The sequence below is a fragment of the Delphinapterus leucas genome, chromosome 2, assembly GCF_059928025.1.
Source record: "Delphinapterus leucas isolate spDelLeu-1000000601 "Yukka" chromosome 2, BTC_Dleu_Yukka2, whole genome shotgun sequence".
NCBI classification, from domain to species: Eukaryota; Metazoa; Chordata; class Mammalia; order Artiodactyla; family Monodontidae; genus Delphinapterus; species Delphinapterus leucas.
The window spans coordinates 24,686,846-24,700,268 of NC_143130.1; the positions used below are offsets into that span (position 1 = coordinate 24,686,846).

General features: G+C 42.9%; 1 protein-coding gene across 4 annotated transcripts in view; it reads left to right on the forward strand.

The window, feature by feature from the left end:
• The window catches only part of PRKCQ (protein kinase C theta), a 152,529-nt gene that overhangs the window by 38,427 nt on the left and 100,679 nt on the right, over positions 1 to 13,423 (forward strand). For 2 of the 4 annotated variants that reach the window (XM_089906534.1, XM_089906536.1), the window contains exon 2: positions 11,068 to 11,194. In XM_089906534.1, the coding sequence (XP_089762660.1) occupies positions 11,077 to 11,194 (118 nt within the window). In that variant the 5' untranslated portion in view covers positions 11,068 to 11,076. The remainder of the gene's footprint in view (positions 1 to 11,067; positions 11,195 to 13,423) is intronic. The other 2 variants (XM_089906533.1, XM_089906535.1) reach the window with 1 other exon arrangement.

Here is a 13,423-nt window from a genome sequence, read left to right on the forward strand (position 1 = left end):
GACACTTTGAGAACTGTTGGGCTCGGGGGTTCCCATCTCGCAGGTGACGGGTGTCCACTGCAGCTGTGGCCAAGAATATACATGTTCTCGCCTCACCCGTTCAGTGTTTGCTGAGATTCAGAGTAATCTGTGGTCTTTAAATTGAGAAATTAGACCCCAGATGGGCTACTAAACCCACAATAAACCTGAAAGGTCACAGGAAATAAAACCAGGGGAGGATCTCCTAAGCCAGAACAGTGACGAAAAGGTGCTTAGTTTCATCCTCTTGATTGCATTCTGTATTAACAGATGAATGGGTTGTTCATGGGCTTGTCCAGGTACCTAAAAAGTATCTAATTTCAGTTTCCATGGATTCTAAGCTCTGATCACAAACAGGCTTTTACAAACCACTCATTTCTAAGGTGGGGACATCCGTGGGCAACGAGAGACATGGGTGGTTCACCTAGACCTGCACGCACACATCCATCCTGGAGCGTCTGAGCCCTGCTCGGCCTTCTCCTCCTCCTGGTCTCCGCCCCGGTCTCCCTTTCCCTTTATCTCCAGCAGTAACTTCGACAGCAGTGTCTGTCATGCTGGCACACGCAGGGCTGTGTGTGTGTTATTATTCTTTGCAAAACTATTAGTTCATCTTTGGACTGAACATTGCTATTTCCTCTTGCTATGACGATACTACCAAATACTGTATTTTCTTTGAAAAGTGTCACACACCCTCGGGAGGAAGTGGGGTGTGGTGTTTGAACACCACTGGGGGGACAGGGGTGTTTCGCTCCCGCCGTACCCACAAGTGACAGCCCGCTTTGCAGTTCTTGTTTTCTCTGCCTCTTAATGTTGAGTCCACACTGACTGGCCACGTCATTTTACTCGCAGGATGAACAGCGAGAAAGTGGAGTCCAGGCTGTCAGAACCTCCTTTCTGTCCCCCTCTAGGCAGGGGTCTACTCCATTCTGAGGTCCCAAGGCTGATTTAGAACAGGGACCCTGTCACATTTTTGCATCCAGCACCAGGCTTTATACCTAGGAGGCAGGTTTAGCAAATACTTAGTGAGCGATGGCAAAAAACAAATGTACATGTCACTTCATTTCCTTAGCCAATAGTTTAGGTGAGTTCTAGGCCATGTCAGATAATCCACTGAGCCAGTCGTCGTCGTCACCACCGCCACCATCATCGGTAGTTAATTTCATCCGGGAGAACTTCCGCGGTTACTTTGGAAAAGTCCTGTATGATGTTATAGCTACCTTTTCCACTAAACACTGTTGTAAGCGTTTCATTTAACAGTTAATTCATTTAATCCTCCCCGACAACTCTGTGAAGTGGGTCTGTTTTTTTCCCCATGTTGCAGAAATAGCAACATAGTCGCACAGAGATTAGGTCACTTGTCTATGACTATGCAGTTGGGGAAAGCTGGCGTTTGTACCGTGACCCTCTCGTCGACACACCTGTGAGCTCCTGCCTGTGTCCTCTCCTTCCTGATGGTATACTGCCATGCCAGGCCAGGGAAGAGGGACCATGTGGCCAGGGACTTCAACTTGACCGTCTCAGTCAAGATGTCCTTTGGGGGCTTCCCTGGTGGCGCAGTGGTTGAGAGTCCGCCTTCCGATGCAGGGGACGCGGGTTTGTGCCCTGGTCTGGGAGGATCCCGCGTGCCGCGGGGCGGCTGGGCCCGTGAGCCATGGCCGCTGAGCCTGCGCGTCCGAAGCCTGGGCTCCGCAACGGGAGAGGCCACAGCAGTAAGAGGCCCACGTACTGCAAAAAAAAAAAAAAAAAAAAAGATGTCCTTTGACCGGGGCACACTGGGCCCTGCCTCTGCTTGGACGCCCCACATCCATTCAGGTGGGATGTTTTTCCTACCTGAGCACCTGACAGGCAGAACTCTTCCTCTGATGCATTAGGAAGATTCCAGAGTATCCTGTGTCTCATTAGAGCTACTGAGTTAATATGATGGTAGAGTCACTGAGAAAATTGTCTCTTTCCCCCCAACTTTATTGAGATATAATTGACAATTAAAAGTTGGATATCTATTTAAGGTGTACGATCGGATGACTTGATAAACGTATACACTGAAATAATCACCACAATCAAACATTAACATATCCATCATTTCACATAGTCTCCTTTTTTTGTGTGGTGAAGAGTGTCTTTTAAGAGTAAAATTTGACGCAGTGAACAGACCCATCATTAAATTTGCTTCCTGTACCAGGCAGCATCTTTGGCCTTGGTAAGTGGTTACCCTACCCTGGGTAGAAAGTAGTGCCGAGGAGACCGACTTTGTACAAAGCAGTGAGCTCTGTCTGCTCTAGACTTTGGCCCTGGGAATCCTAACTGATACCAGCCAGCCACCAGTAAACGCATGAATGGAGAAGGCGCAGAGGTAGACAGTACACGCTTATGACCCCCTGGGAGAATTACCCAGGTCAGCAGCTTTGACCTCGCTTCTGAAAGAGAGCTTAAGCTCTTCCAAGAAACTTCAACTCCGTTTATATTACCCACTCTTTAACTCTTCAAATTATAGCCGTGGAGTAGAAAGATCATTAAACCACAGATTCTGACAAAAAGAAACAGCAAATTGGTACCCAAGGTAACTGAGCAAGTAGGCAGTGCAGAGGCTGCTGGGAAAGCCTGTCTGACAGCTGTCGTGGGTCCTTGCTAATTAGGAACTGGTTGAACAGATGGAAACGATCTATGGGGAACTCTCCATGCTTGCACTTCCTCCCTGGCCTAACCTTAAAAGCCATTTTCTAACAAGGAATCATTGACTAGTTTGAGTGGAGGCACTTAGCAACCAAGGCTGGAATACAGGTTCTATTGCTTACTAGCTGCTTACCCACTTAGGCCTCAGCTTTCTTATCTGTAGAATGGAGCTAATTATACCTATCTCACGGGCTTGGTGAGAAGGTTGAGTAACACAAGCTACGGAAAGCTTTTTGCAGTTTTGTGAACTGTAGGAGACCTAATAAATAACCGTCTAGGCTATGCATGTGCTTGGAACAAATGGACAGATAGATCAGGAGTCAGGGAGATGGAGAAGAAAAAAATCAACTTGACTAGTGATAAAGGCTGGATTGGTGGATATGGCCAAAGTGTCCAAGCAAATCCGTTGGTCGTTGTTCTCAGTGTCATAGGCAGTACTGCACAAAGGCTGGCCTCCCAGGACTGGCAGGTTAGCCCCGCCCCGCCTATGGCATAGCAGAGGGGAGTGGAGGAACATGGTCTCTGAAAGTCGGTAGATCCCCCCAAAAGAGAGGAGGGGGCTGCACCGGGCAAGCATAGTTTATTCTTCTAAAACTCATCTGTCAGATAAATGGCTCCTCTTCTCACGGGGAGCAGGAAAGGATTTCTGGATGAAGTAGTACAGAAATGAAGTCCTTGAAAGATGAGAAAGATTGAGGGGTGGCAACCGTGTACGCGTGGAGCTGGTAGTGCATCCAAGCAGAAGGAAGGTGTAAACAGAGCCGTCGAGATGGATTGTCGGGATGTACTCAGAAAACAGGCTGAGTTGTGTGGTGTGCGGTCTGTACGTTGATGCCAACACATGGGGGCTTTTAAATAACAGATTGAATCATGATTTAATTCAGCAAGGATGTGGACAGTTGAGTATTTGTATAATGTGATCAGAGCTGTGTTTTCGTGGGACTGTCTATTCATGTCACCCATTAAAATTAGTGTCAGACTATTAATAATGCCATCCCAGGTTCCTTCTTTCCTATATTTCAATATTTGTTTTATTTCTACACTTTTTTTTTTTTTGGTGGGAGAAGGGATATGTTCTATTTGTCTGCTCAGGCTGCCAGAACAGAGTACCACAGACTGAGGGGTTTAAATGACAGAAGTTTGTTTTCTCCCTGTTCTGGAGGCTGGAAGGCTGAGATCAAGGTGCCTTCAAGGCTGGCTTCTGATGAAAGCTGTCTTCCAGGTGTGTCGATGGCATCTTCCCACTGTGTCTTCATGTGGCAAAGAAAGAAAGAGAGCTCTGGTGTCTCTTTCTCTTCTTATAAGGACACTGTCCTAATGGATCAGGGCCCCACCCTTATGACCTCATTTAACCGTAATTATCTCCCTAAAGGCTCCACCTCCAAATACAGTCCCGTGGGGGCTTACGGCCTGAACATATGAATTGCTGGGGACCCAATTCAGTCCATAACTGGGGTTGGGGGGAGTCTTTTTAACGTTCGCAGGTAGGAGGGAGTTACTAGCTCTGTCACAAATCCCCCTTCCTTACTAGTTGAAGGTTAGGCCTCTTTCCTTTTGTCATGTAGCATATATGGTCAGGGTTATTTTAAAATATTACCTTCATTTCATACTTATTATTTTAATTCACTTTTGAGACCATATTTAGGGGTGAGAGGCTAATATTTAGTCTGACTCTTTTTATCGTACTACTTTGTAGACATCTTAGCAAGGGGATAAAACACTTCCCAACTAGTTACAGGCTTTCTTCCATGCACATTGCAAGGCAAATTAATTTTTTTATTATAGCTTTTTTTTCTACAGCAGTAAGTCATTTTATTCAGCTGCCACTTTTACCTAAGAAACCTTTCTATCTCTTAAATGTGAAAGCTATAAACTTAATTTGCCAAAATTTGCCTGATGTTTAATTTACCAAATTTTGGCTGAGCTGATGCGTTTGGAACCCACTGAATGTGTTTTCCCCTCATCCCCAAGCTTACTGTTGATTCATTTGTGTTTTCTATATGGTAAAGATTTGATATTTCTTTGAGACTCTCCCTGTGTCCCTAAGACACCTCCAGCTAAATTATAGCAATAAAAGTGACATCCAGATTTTTTTAAAATAAAGAAGTATGCTCATTCTTAGTTCACTTGCTGCAGAGGAAGAGAAGCCGTGATATGTTTTAGCTGATGAGAGTATAGAGAACTTCTTCTCTTGCTTTCTGTTTCTATGGAATTTTCCCCCATCCGCTTTTGTTAGGTGGTGGCAATCCTTCAGGTCACCGTGAAAGTATTTGGTGGCTTTGAATTGTGGCAGGTGAGTCCATCTGGATAAGTAGGTCAGTCAGCATCAGGGAGGCAAGAGACCAGAATTCTCCATTCAGTACTTAATGGCATATGACCTCAAGCATGCCCCTGAGCAGCGATACTTGACCATCTCCCTGCATTGTCACTACCTGCCGAAGAGAAATGAGATCACACTTAAAGGTGAAAACATTGAGCTGTAAGAGTAAATGTCCTCCACAAATTTAAAGTACACATTAGGGTGGTATTTCGCAGTTGGGATGGCAGAAGCGCAGAAGACTGGATGGACACACTGATAGTTCATCGTGATGAGTGCCAGCGTCGTGATGACTCCATTAGGGGAAAATAAGTGCTATAGGAGAGATACGTGAGGGGTTTTATGGGAGCTCGGTGGCAGAGCACAGAGGAAGGTCACGTAATTCAGCCCAGATACGCTCCTAAAAGACTCTTTCCATTCTCTTCCTACCCTTTTTTGGTATATACTAATAATGACCATAAAGTACACTAGAAAGTATATCAGTTGCAATAATAATAATAACTAACATTACTTTGAGAGTTTACTGTGTGACAGCCCTGTTCTAAGCACCTCCATGTGTTTTCCCATTTCATCCTCATAGCCCTTTGAGACAAGTAATAGTATTATCACCATTTTCCAAATGAGAAAGCAGAGAGGTTAAATAATTCCTGCAGTTGAGCTCATAATGGCATCGATTCTCTGCCAGTAACAATGCCTGGGATGTTTCCTTTGTATTGATTTCCTCTGTAACTGTCTGCCACCTAATCGGACCATAGAATACCCTTTCAGGTAAAAGAAATGCATGAAGATTAAAAGATGATGTAAAATGTTGCTTTTGAAAATTAAGTTTCTTAGCAAAAAGGCATTGAGCATCAGCTCGATATCAGACAGAGGGATTGACCCAGGAGGTACATAGATGATTAAGATGTGGTCTCTGCTCTCAGAGCCCGAAGTCTTGTTTGGGAAGACCAACAGGAACTAATACATTGAATAGAGCATTATAGGGAAATACGGCTGTGTGAGCGGTTGGTCTCCTCCCCAGCCCCACATTCCCCAGAGGAACGTGGTAATAGAGGAGACCCCTCATCACAGCTAGAGTCCAGTAAGTAAGGCACCTGCATGCACTCGCTCTGGAGGGTTTTTGCTAGATATACTGCAGATGAAACCAGAGGGACTTCTATAGGTTGAGTCCCACCCGTCTTCTGGGGATATGAGTAGATCCCACCCTCTTCAAGGATTATGTAGGAGAAATCCTGGTGGGACCTTACTATGTCCCCCAAATATGGGGGCTAAGAGCTGAAGACAAAGACAGAGAATGGGAGGTACAGGATCTACCCCACTCAGACTTTTGAAATGGCAAAGGTGAGGTGAACAAATATGACAGGTGCTGTCTCGCAGGGTACCCGGGGAGCTATGGGGGGCTGGGCGAGCGCTGAGTAAATTCCACCAAGATGTGTCGAGGGAGGCTGATGGAGGTGAGGGAAGAGGAGGTACAGACTGAGCGGGAGCTTGAAAGATGAGGAAGCGGGGGTGGGGCAGATGGAGGCTGGAGTGAGATAGGAAGGCGGTCCAGGGAGAGGAGGCAGTATTGCTAAGAGCCTAGAGCTCTGAAACAGCATGACAAGTTGGAGAAATGGCAGTGGCTTTGCATGATCCTAGGGAAGATACTTTGGGACTGGGAGTGAGAGGTGACAGGACTGGGGAGAGAGACAGGTAAGCTGCTATGATGGGTCCAACGAGGGATGATGCAGAATCCAGCCAAGACCCCAGGGAAGGAGGAGAGGAGATGGGGAAGGAGAAGGACAGGTTGCTTGCAGTGGATGAGAGAAAGGGTGATGTCTAAGCAGGGTGCTAGGCTGGGAATCATGGTACCAGTCACTGACCTGGTAAAACAGAAGAAGAGGAAGATTCGAAAGGCAAGACAGTGAGTTCCTTTCGCACCTGGCAGGTTGGGGGGTCCCCGGGAGCTGTCCAGGGGAGACTGGATGTGTGCTTTTATTCCTCAGACGAGCGGTCCTTAGAGGGACCCGTGTGTTGCTGGAACAGCCTGAGGTGGCCAGTCAGTCTTACTGCACACATTGTTTGTTGTAGAGGGCGAGGCTACTGTGATTGGCAAGAAAGAGATTATGAAATCCACACTCCACAGAGAGACTGGGGGAAGACAGTCCTGATAGATGCGATTCCAGTGCATGTATTTCTGTACACAAGTAATTTTCCTATTTTAGCACCCCTTCTCCTTTACCATCAGCTCTGCGCACAAAAAACCAACCCACAAAAATCTGTTCTGTTAATTTCATCCTCATGTGCGTGTTACGCATCTTCTAGGCTCTTGAGATTTGCATGTATACACAGACATATATAGATACATACACATATGAGTGTTCAACAAATTTACGCTCACACAGCATTGTATGGAAGTGTATGATGCATGTTGTCCTTGCCATTGTTAGGTAAGAGCATTTCTAAAATATTTGCTAATTGCACAGGTAAAATAATATTATTGTTTTAAAATAATAATAATATTATTTATTATTATATTAATAATAATAATTATATTAATATTATTAATAAAATAATATGAAATATAATAAAATTATATTTTATAATAAATAATATTTTATTATAAAACAATAAAATAATATTATTAAATTGAATTGAATATTAATGGATCCTCAAAGAAAATGCATTATCAAGTTCCAATGTTATTTTTTTCTCAGCTATTTGCACCAAAATGCAAAATTTCAGGAGACCTTAAATACTACAGAGTAAAAGATGTTTTCTTAAGGCTCTAACCATTTCCCTTTAGTAAACTGAAACTATGCTGGATTACTTCAGATTTTAGTTTAATATTTTATTATATGAGTTCTCAGTTTCCTAATGTATATTCTTTATATAACCTCTGAATTTATAATCTATGCCTTGAAATGCCAGTGGCATATTTCTTAATTTTGGTTTTTAAATTATCATATGGCAAAATTGACCTTTGTTTTGGGTGCATCATTCTGTGAATTTAAGTCTAGATTTCTGTGACTACCACCACAATCCGGCTATAGAACAGTTGGATCTTCCCCCAGAACCTGCTCGTGTCACCCTTTTATAATCATACCCTGTCCCCTACCCAAACCACTGGTAACCACTGCTTCTTTTCTCCATATAGTTTTGTCTTTTCAAGAATGTCATATAAATGCAATTATATAGTATCCTGCTTTGTTTTGTACGTCTTAAATTGCTCGCAAGACTGAACATTTTCCTACAAACTAGTTACAAGTATGTTTTTTGTATTTTGTATAGTTTGTGTCATTGCCACTTATTTAGTTGGGTCATGGGTAGTAGTTTTGGGTTTTTTTTTTTCCCTACACATTTGTGTATGCTTATCATATAAGAATGATGCTAACTTATTTTCTGTTGCATTTACCGTAGATATTTTCCTTAAGTCTTTGCCTTTGCATTTTGTTATTTTCTTTAAGTGTGTATGACCTTACACATAGTGATATTGTTTGATCTAGTAATAGTGGAATTCTCTGGTCATCTAGTTTGATGCATTCTTCCTAAATTAAAAAAAAATGTAAAAGGAGCTTATTACAGCATTATTTCTATTATGGAGAAACTAGACACAATCTAAATGTGGAACTATGAGACTTCAGTAAAGCAGATAATGGAGCTGTCCCTCGGTGGGCTATCATGTAAGAATTAAAAGGATGCTTACAGAGATGACATAGCAGCTTGGACAGTTATTTTGGTAAAAGTTAAGTTAAAAGTCAGATATAATCTCATACACACAGTACGAGCGCAGCATATAAAACAAAACCACAAAACCCATTAATTAAAATAGACTAGAGAAAATCCATCAAAATAGTAACCGTGATTTGCTTCTGTCGGTGGAACTATGAGGAGTGTTTTACCAATTTTGTGTATTTTCTTCATTTCATGATGATTGCCTATTACTGTTACAGAAGGGGAAAAGATTCTGGGCAGCTCAGCAATAAAATGCTACCCTTTGCCTTTAAAAGGCACCCCCTGAGCTTGAGGCTTTATTGAACAACGTGTGAGGTTAAGCACACAGATGCCAGTTCTGCTTTCTAAATGTCAAAATGTCACTGTGACTAGACCTTTAGAAAGACAGTGGCTTGGCTACCAGACAGATGCATGCATTGGGCAGATCATCAAAATGCTATTGGGTGAGGGGATAGGGAAGGCGAGTCTGGTGAACTGGCAAGGGAATCAGGATGGCTGTGGATAGGAAGTCAGTTGATGTCTAAGCCAGCCCTGTTGGGGGAGGGAGTTTTGCAGTAACTCTGTTCCTTACTATGATAGAACCCCTGGGGACACTAGACCTTTCAGTCTGTTCCCCAGACAGATTTTCCCAGGTGCATGTTGAGCTGCTGTTGCCTAATTCTGAACCCAGCCTGGAAATAGCAGAGTGACACATCCATCAGTAAAGGTCAGAGTGGTTGTAACTCGGACTTTATGAGTCAGTGATCCCTCGAGGCTCAAGTCAGAATTAATTACTTACCTTCACTTGTGTTAAGGAAATCTTCAAAAAGTCCACACGTGGTAAATACTCGCATAAATGATGCTGGTTCTTGGTGATTGTTCCTGATTAGTGGAGGAATATAGATTTGTCTGAAAGATCTACGTGGTCCAGGAATGGGGGTCTCAAAGAAGTTTTCTCTGGAGAATTCTCAATTCTTAGCCGGGCTTCTGCCCAAGAGTTCTAAGCTCAGAGGGTGAAGGGGGCCCCCTAAAGACAAATCTGGAAGTCATCTAGCTGCTAATTCAGCAGAGTGACTATACAGAATGTGTTTCCAAGGCTAAGAACTCCTGACAAATCATGGTGATTCCATAACCATCTCCTTTAGTTAAACCTGCTGAACTGCAGGAAATTGGGACTCTCTTAACCTCCATGAAATTAACAGCAGTGATCAAGAGCCCCTAATTTGTCTCTCTGTTTGTTCAAAAAATACCCAGGCTGCCGGCATTCCAGAGGACTGGCAATCTTTTATGGCTCTGTTGGATTCAGGGTTACAGGCCCAAGATTTCCAGTTGTGTCATTGATTCTCACATCTGGGATCCTGTTACTCTGAGTAGTTTTCTTCCTTCACAAAAAGGTAGAAAAGAAGGCTGATGCTTTCTTCTGGATATCTTTGGCTTGCGTAAGAATGTTTGGGAAAATTCGTGAGGCAAAATCGGTTCAAGAGAAGGAGGAAGCAAAGACGTAACTCTATCACTGAATACCAGGCAATAGTTTCAGATTAATGGAACCTCGTGGAAAAGTAGGTTCAAAAAAGGGTTGAAGTAAATGGACAAAACAAAGACAAGGAAGGAACAACAGGTGAAGAATCAGACTGGAAAATTCTGGAATTTGTAGCCAACACTACGATGATTTTCACCGATACCTCCAGGAAAGTGTAATTATTAGTTCTTTGGCTTTTACGAAGGACTTTGTTTCTCCTTCCGCAATGAAGTGGTATTTTACGGTGGTCAGTGATTTAGGGTTTTTAAGTGGTTTGTAATATTCAAGAGCTTAATTTATCTATATCTATATGTATATGTGTGTATGTGTGTCTAAACTAAACAGAGATCAGCTGCTGAATAAATATCTAGAGCCAATTCCATCACACACATAAATAGCCCATGTAAGAATTTCGTGGTGTCATGTTCAACTGGTGTGACTCAAATAGACTCACTGTTTGTAAACTCATTTTCTTATTACTGCGTGTTGTTTCCTGGGTACCTTCTTGAATAATATTGATAGAAGAAATAAAATGTTGGAAAGCCTCTGCTTCTCTCTGCAACTATTAAATAAAACTCCATTCGATTAAGAGTGGAACTTAGGTCTAACTGACAAGGTTCAATAACGCTAAGTCCTGAACGCCACTTTCTTTGGCTAGTCAGCCTGTGGTTTGGGGTGAGCCCAATAATGTACTGTGCAGAAGGGGAAGTAAAACATTTGTTTGAATGGATAGTTGAGCCATTTCAGGCTCTGGCTGTCAGAGATAAAGCACTGGTTAAGTGGGGGTGGGACACCCACAATAATATATTTTGCAGCCCCCAAACAGCTTTTGTCTTTTGTCGCTTTTCAGGGAGCGGCCATGTCACCGTTTCTTCGAATTGGTTTGTCCAACTTTGACTGCGGGTCCTGCCAGCCGTGCCAGGGAGAGGCTGTTAACCCTTACTGTGCTGTGCTTGTCAAAGAATATGTTGAATCAGGTAAGCTTGAGTGGGTGGTGTAGGTGGGGTGGGAGAGGAGGAGGAAGACCCTGCTATGAACTGGGAAGCAAGGTCTTCCGGGATCTTCAAGGTCATCTGGCGCAACCTAATTTTCCAGCTCAGGAAGCTGATGCCCAGGGAAGCCAAGTGCTTTATCAAAGGCATAGGGGCTTAGTAACAGCCTCTGAACTAGACCTGGTCTCCTGCCTCATGTTCTACAATATTTCATGGTCCCGTTTTCCACATAAACAAAGGAAAGGAGAAATGAGTTGAGGACATTATTGTGAAGAGTCAACGGGGGAAAAAAAATCTAATGAGCTGAAGTAAAACATGGTGGTGTTAAGTCTGGTTGTTGTCAGTGATTATAGATAAAGTCTGCATAATCTTAGAATTAACCCCAAAGATGGTTTACTGCTTCTTTGGCCAAGCTCAGATGAATAGTACAAAGAATATATGATTAGCGCTTAGAGTCCAAATTACAGAAAACTTAACTTCTGTGTTTACTAAAACCCTGGTTGAGTGAAAGAATACTCATATTTTGTCAAATTTAAATATTTATGAGAAGTTCATGGTGAGGGGGAGAGAGTGACAGTCTTCCCGGATTCCTTTGTGGGTTTAAATCATTCCATTAAAATAATTATTCTGTCTGGAATCTTTCCATGATCACTTCAACTGTTCCCACCCTCCCTGATCCCTGCCTCTGTATTTTAAGATTCTCATGGACTTTCTTAAAAAAAAAAAAAAAAAAAAGGCGGGAGGAAGTTTACATCCCATGATTTTTCCAGCTTCACTGCCTTCCTACACACATTCTGGTTTTCACAGAGACTTCGTAGGGAAGTCTGATTGCCACCAATGCAGAGTCCCAGTAACAATAGGAGCCATTATAGTTCGTTTACAGAGAAAGTATTTATGGAGCACCTACTGTATACTGGGTCAGAATACGTGCCTTTCCTCTAGAGCTTCTTTCCTAGCAGAGGAAGATAGGCAAGAAAGAAAAATATCATGTAGTAAGTCATGTGAAGTGAAGACATTAAAGCAGGGTAGTGGGGAGAGAGAAGGATTGGGGCTGGAGAGACAGGTGGAGAGAGACAAAAGTCCTGAAAAAAATAGTCCTTTAAGGGGGTGACATTCACAGGTGCAAGAGGAACCTGATTTTGCAGTTGAGAACCTCCAGCTAGATGTTTCCAGCTCAGAACCCTGGGGTTTCAAATCCTGGTGTGTTGGCTTTTCTCTCCCTTCTAAGACTTCTGCTCTGTGGTTGACTGACTTCAGCCTTCCAGACCCTGTGAGCACATCAAAGCGGGGAAGACTGTCTGATGATCTCGATTTCCCTTCTGCCCAGGTTTCTCTCCTGTTTAGTTAAAAGTGAGAATGGCACTTGCTCCCAATCTAAGACCTTTCAAAGGTCACCAAAATCTTTGAAGTGTGCAATGTCTGAGTTTTTCAAAGCTGCTTTCGACTTAATGTCCCCGGGATCCAGTTCCCTTTACAACCACAGCTCTCACTGACATTTGCCTCTTGAGAGCCTTTCTAAAATTTCTTCTTCTTTTGGCCTTGCCTTTGAACTTAGTCTAATCAGCCGTGTGGATCCAGAGAACGTGTCAAAAAAGACTTTGTTTTTCCAAAAGGTTAGGCTGTGGAGTTTAGAGGTTTGGGGTGTCGATTTTTTTTTTTAGTTCGGAAAAGAAATCACTCTGAACATGATCATTCAAATATTACTTCTCTAGAGTTTAAGCACATTTCAGTCTTGGGGGTGTGAGGCTGCATTTTACGTAAAGCAGTAGAACAGGGACAAACAGGACACAGTGCTGTCCGTCTGGGAGCCTTTGAAAATGGCAAAACCCACTTTAAATAGACAGGAGCTTGAGTTCTGTTTCTCTTTTTAAGTGATTGCAAACGTTACTGAATGAAGGTGTAAAAAATGCCTTGCTGTGGGAATTTCTGTCCTTTTTCAGGGTGTGGAGAATGGTTGTGGTTGGGAGGAATTAAAGGAATTATGAGGGGTGGCTTCAAACCTGTGGAAGTAAAACGTTACTCCGATCACTAATATTGCCGTTGCTTTTTCTTATAGTCCGATCCTGAGTTAAATTTCTTTTAAACAAGACATAAAAATCTTCCCCTTCCTATTCCACGCTCAACACTGTCAGAGTTTATACCTCTAATAGTCAGGTTTACCTAAAATTTGAAGTCTCAGCTTCTTCAAATCCTTGTATACCTCCCGAAGAATAA